Below are 4,964 nucleotides of genomic sequence, written 5' to 3'. Positions count from 1 at the left end.
GCGGGCGGATCATGAGGTCAAGACCAGCCTGGCCAACATGGTGAAACCCCATCTCTACTAAAAATACAAAAATTAGCCAGGTGTGATGGCAGGCGCCTGAAAACCCAGCTACTCGAGAGGCTGAGGCAGGAGAATCGCTTGAACCCGGGAGGCAGAGGTTGCAGTGAACCACGGTCGCGCCACCGCACTCCAGCCTAGGTGACAGAGCAAGACTCTGTCTCAAAAAAAAAAACAAAACAGAAGGAAGAACTGGACACAAAGGCAAGACTATTGCTGGTTCATTTTGCCAAATCAGCAAGTCCAGGCCAGAGACTGTCTGCGTCTGCCTGTGCTGGAGGTCCCCTGCAGCCATGGCAACTTGCTACAGAAGTTCATTCTGCTAAAGTCCATCTTTACTAACTATTAAATGTAAGTTAGTGGAGTTGGGACCTAAAAGAGATCTTCAGGGATTGGGTAAGGCACTGAATCACCTGCAGAGTTAGACAGGACTCCAGAGGTTGTCTTCTTCCACCCAGGCACAGCTTGTGGTTGCTGACTCCTGGTCGCAAGGCTTTTACCAGTTCCCAGAATCAAATGGTGATAAACTAGGAATGGAGAGAGGGCTCGCTGCTGCCTGAGAGCTCTGTACAGGTCATGGAAGATGGATGAGAAGACATTCGCATCTGCCTGGGGCTTTTAAGGAATTCTTTGATTCCCTGCCATCCTTGAGTTGGGTGAGGACAGGGCTGGTTTCTTGCATCCGTCTTCCAAGGCCAGGTGAGGAGCTGGACTCTGATCACACCAGGTCTTTTATTTGGGGCAGCTCTGCTCTACTCCCCCCTGCCTTGGCTGCTGGCTGAACAGACACAGTGACAGCCACTCATTCAATGCATTGTTTATTGAGTCCTAACTAGCTTTGGGCCCAGGCTCTGGGTTAGCAGCACGCGTAAAACAATCAGAAACAATCAATGAGTGCCTGCCCACATGAGGCTTACAGTCTGGCAGGGTGAGACTGTAGACACAGAAATAAATATCCGATTATAAATTGTGATTTGAGGCATGACAGAAAAGAGCAAGGCTCCCTGAGAGAAACAGGACGGGCATAGGAAAACCTCTCTGAGACAGTGACATGAACCTGAAACTTGAAGGGTAAAGAGGAGTGGGCAAGACAAAAGGGGAAAGAAGGAATGTTCCAGGCAGAGAGAAGGAGAAAAGACCCAGGCACAGTATAGAGCCGAGGACATTTGAGGAAGAAAGGGCTGCCAGGGTCAGGGCCCTCAAGGTGACTGGGAGAGGAAGGTGCTGGAATGGATCCAGATTAAATCGGATGCTGTATGCCCTGTGGAGACATGGGGTGTTCCTCTAAATGCACTGGGTTGTTGTAAGCAAAAGAGTGACCTGATTTAATTTGATATTTTAAGTCATTCTAGGCCAGGCGGGTGGCTCACGCCTGTAATCCAGCACTTTGGGAGGCCAAGGCAGGCAAATTACGAGGTCAGGCGTTCGAGACCAGCCTGGCCAACATAGTGAAACCCCATCTCCATTAAAAATACAAAAATTAGCCAGACATGGTGGCGCATGCCTGTAATCCCAGCTACTTGGGAGGCTGAGGCAGGAGAATGGCGTGAACCCAGGAGGCAGAGCTCGCAGTGAGCCGAGATGGTACCACCGCACTCCAGCCTGGGTGACACAGCGAGACTCCGTCTCAAACAAAACAAAACAAACAAACAAAATGCCATTCTACTCTGTGAAAAATGAGCTGGAGGAGGCAAAGGGAAGAAAGGGGAGATCAGTGAGGAGGTGTTGTCATAGCTCGGGCAGGAGGATGGTGGCTTGGACTGGGCAGCAGCGTGCAGGTAGAGTGCCACTGTTGGAGTCCGAATGCGGGATGCGTTCTGATATAGGGAGTGGGGGACAGCGCAGCATCAAGACTTGCACTGAAAATTTCTGCTTTGAGCAACTGGGTGGAATAGATGGAGGTGTCTTTCACCAGCTATGGGAAAGGCCAGGGAAAGGTTTAAAGGGCTGAGTGTGGTGGCTTATGTCAGTAATCCCAGCACTTCGGGAGACTGCAACAGGAGGATCACCAGGAGTTGGAGACCAACCTGGGCAATGTAGCAAGACACTCTTTAGAAAAATTAAGATAGAGAAAAAGAAAGGTTTAAAGGGAAGAGACTGAGGGTCCAGAATTGTACCTTGTCAGTTTCTGAGATTCCTGTGAGCTCTCCAAGTGCATAAATCAATGTGGGAATCATTAACAAATAAATGGTATGAAAAAGCAAAGGAATGGATGAGACTACCCAGGAAAAGAGTACAGAAAGAGAAGAGAAATAAAGAGGAGAGGCCAGGCACGGTGGTTCAAGCCTGTAATCCCAGCACTTTGGGAGGCCGAGGCGGGCGGATCACAAGGTCAGGAGATCGAGACCATCCTGGCTAACACGGTGAAACCCCGTCTCTACTAAAAATACGAAAAATTAGCGGGGCGAGGTGGAGGGCGCCTGTAGTCCCAGCTACTCGGAGGCTGAGGCGGGAGAATGGCATGAACCCGGGAGGCGGAGCTTGCAGTGAGCTGAGATCTGGCCACTACACTCCAGCCTGGGCGACACAGCGAGACTCCGTCTCAAAAAAAAAAAAACAAAAAAACAAAGAGAAATAAAGAGGAGAGAGTTAAAGAGACCAGAAGAGGCCAGGCATGGTGGCTTGGCCTGTAATTCCAGCACTTTGGGAGGCAGAGGTGGGCAGATCACGAAGTCAAGAGATTGAGATCATCCTGACCAACATGGTGAAAACCTGTCTCTACTAAAAATGCAAAAATCAGCTGGGTGTGGTGGCACATGCCTATAATCCCAGCTACTCGGGAGGCTGAGGCAGGAGAATTGCCTGAACCCGGGAGGCGGAGGTTGCACTGAGCTGAGATCGCACCACTGCACTCCAGCCTGGGCAACAAGAGCAAAACTCCATCTCAAAAAAATTTTAAAAATAAAAAAATTAAGAGATCAGAATAGAAGAAAGCCCAGGACTGAGTCCTGAGGAAACAGCACAGAGATCGGAGAGAGGAGGAGACTCTGGAATAGGGAAAATGGAAGAAATGGCCAGAGAGAGGAGAAAACCAAGAAGGTCAATGTCACTGTGATTGAGAGAGAATATTTCCAGAGGATGAATTTGGTCAGCCAGCCAAATGCTTCTGACAGGGTCGCTCCATACAGAGGCCGTTGATTTGATGGGGACATGGAGCTGATTCAAGAACGAGTGAGAGGCAGTGACAACGGGTGTGAGAAGACAGCTTGTGGAAGGCTGGCTAGCTTCTCCTCACTTTGTGGCCACATCCGCTATGAACTTATCCCATCTCTTCTTCCAGATTTCCATGAAAGTATTTTTCTCCGTCTCCAACAGGCTGCTATACCTGCAGGAAGAGGAGAGGCCCAGGTCAGCCTCAGGGCAGGGGCTGGAGACCGGGGCAGGGAGCCTGAAGGGACATTAGAGCCTTGCAGAGCACTCTCCCCAGGCCAGCAGCAAGGACTAAACAGCCATGATGAGAAGGAACCCACAGGAACCGTCAAGGCATCTGCCTCAAGCCTCCAGAGAGGCAAACACAAGCTGCGGGCTGGAAGGAGGAGGGCCTGGGAGGACATGGGACACTCACCTGATGGAGTTCATGGCCAGCTGTTTGAGGGTCCTCAGGTCAGCCTTCATCCCCCCAATGCCCATGAAGGCTTCATAGAAATCGTACGACAAGCCTTTGGCACCAAACATGGCTGGGTCATCAGAGCTGATTACCATGGGGTGCCCAATGGCCATCAGAGCGGCTACAGGGTGGTTCCTCAAGTCAGACACCAGTTTCAGCACCTGCCCAATAGGAGGCAAGGGAGAAAGATGAGCTCTGATCCCTGAAAAGAGTAGTCACAAGTGAGGTGAGACCTTGAGCCCCATCAGTTCCCTTTGTCTTCCCATCACTATCTCCCTAGTATGGGGATGACTTCTGGGCAGAGTCACAAGGAGACACAAGGAACAAAGCCAGTCCTCATGCTCCTCCTCTGGTCCTGCTCAGAGAAGCGCTAACTGAACACAGACACAGAGGACCCCAAGAAACCGTGGGGAGCAGCATCCCATGGCCCATCCCACTTCACTGGCCTCCCCCCCCGCCGTGTTCTTTTGCTTTGTCTACAGTTTTGCCCAAAATCCCACCCCACTGGGGACCCTCCCTGCTGTCTCATTCTTATTGGTGGCTTAGGGAAAAGGCTCCTCCTGAATAACTTTACCAACAGGGGTGGGAGAGTGGAGGGATGTAGGTAACAAGAGAGTTAAGAAGAGAGAAGTTATACGGGGAAGAGTTTGAGACAGCAGAGGTAGTGGTTAGGGGAGATGATATGGGATTAGCCGCATGGGTCACACATACCTGGTTAGAGATGGGACAGACTTCTATGGGGATGTCCTTTTTCCAGGAGTAAGCCCTGGCTGCAGGGTGTTTACTCAAAGCAAATCCATGGCCGATTCTGGTAGTGTTCAGCATCAGAGCATCCAGAATGTTCTTGTCTATGGAAGTGCCCTGCCAATCTGAAGACAGGTGAATGGTCTTCCATGGGGGATGGATGGGTCTGACCCCCCCGCCCCCACCAACCATCCTCAAATAAACAGCCCCCCAAGTACAAAAATGAAGAAAAATTAACATTAACACAAATACACACAGTTTCCTTTTAACAATGCTAAAGAGAGGTATGATATGGCTTTATTAAATTAATAATCTAATTTATTAATTTGTCATTCTAATGAGAAAGTTGAAACTTAATAGCTTTTATAAATTGACCAAGGAAGTTCACATAGTAAGTAGCAAACCCAAGGGGTTTTTTTTCTTTATTTTAAGATGGAGTCTCACTCTGTCGCCCAGGCTGGAGTGCAGTGATGCAATCTCGGCTCACTGCAAGGTCTGCCTCCCGGGTTCATGCCATTCTCCTGCCTCAGCCTCCTGAGTAGCTGGGACTACAGGC

General features: G+C 50.0%; 1 protein-coding gene across 1 annotated transcript in view; it reads right to left on the bottom strand.

Moving 5' to 3' along the window:
• Nucleotides 1-2,746: 2,746 nt before the first annotated feature.
• CECR1 (cat eye syndrome chromosome region, candidate 1) overlaps nt 2,747-4,964 on the bottom strand; it is a 69,839-nt gene continuing 67,621 nt past the window's right edge. Inside the window, exons 7-9 of the mRNA XM_011945670.1 lie at nt 4,376-4,552; nt 3,623-3,825; nt 2,747-3,382 (exon numbers count right to left, since the gene is read on the bottom strand). Of these exons, the coding sequence (XP_011801060.1) occupies nt 3,289-3,382; nt 3,623-3,825; nt 4,376-4,552 (474 nt within the window). The 3' untranslated portion in view covers nt 2,747-3,288. The remainder of the gene's footprint in view (nt 3,383-3,622; nt 3,826-4,375; nt 4,553-4,964) is intronic.

This window comes from Colobus angolensis, unplaced genomic scaffold (genome assembly GCF_000951035.1).
Source record: "Colobus angolensis palliatus isolate OR3802 unplaced genomic scaffold, Cang.pa_1.0 Scaffold242, whole genome shotgun sequence".
Taxonomy (NCBI): Eukaryota; Metazoa; Chordata; class Mammalia; order Primates; family Cercopithecidae; genus Colobus; species Colobus angolensis.
Note: the sequence above shows the minus strand (reverse complement) of the source record. Positions and strands in the feature narration are given on the sequence as shown.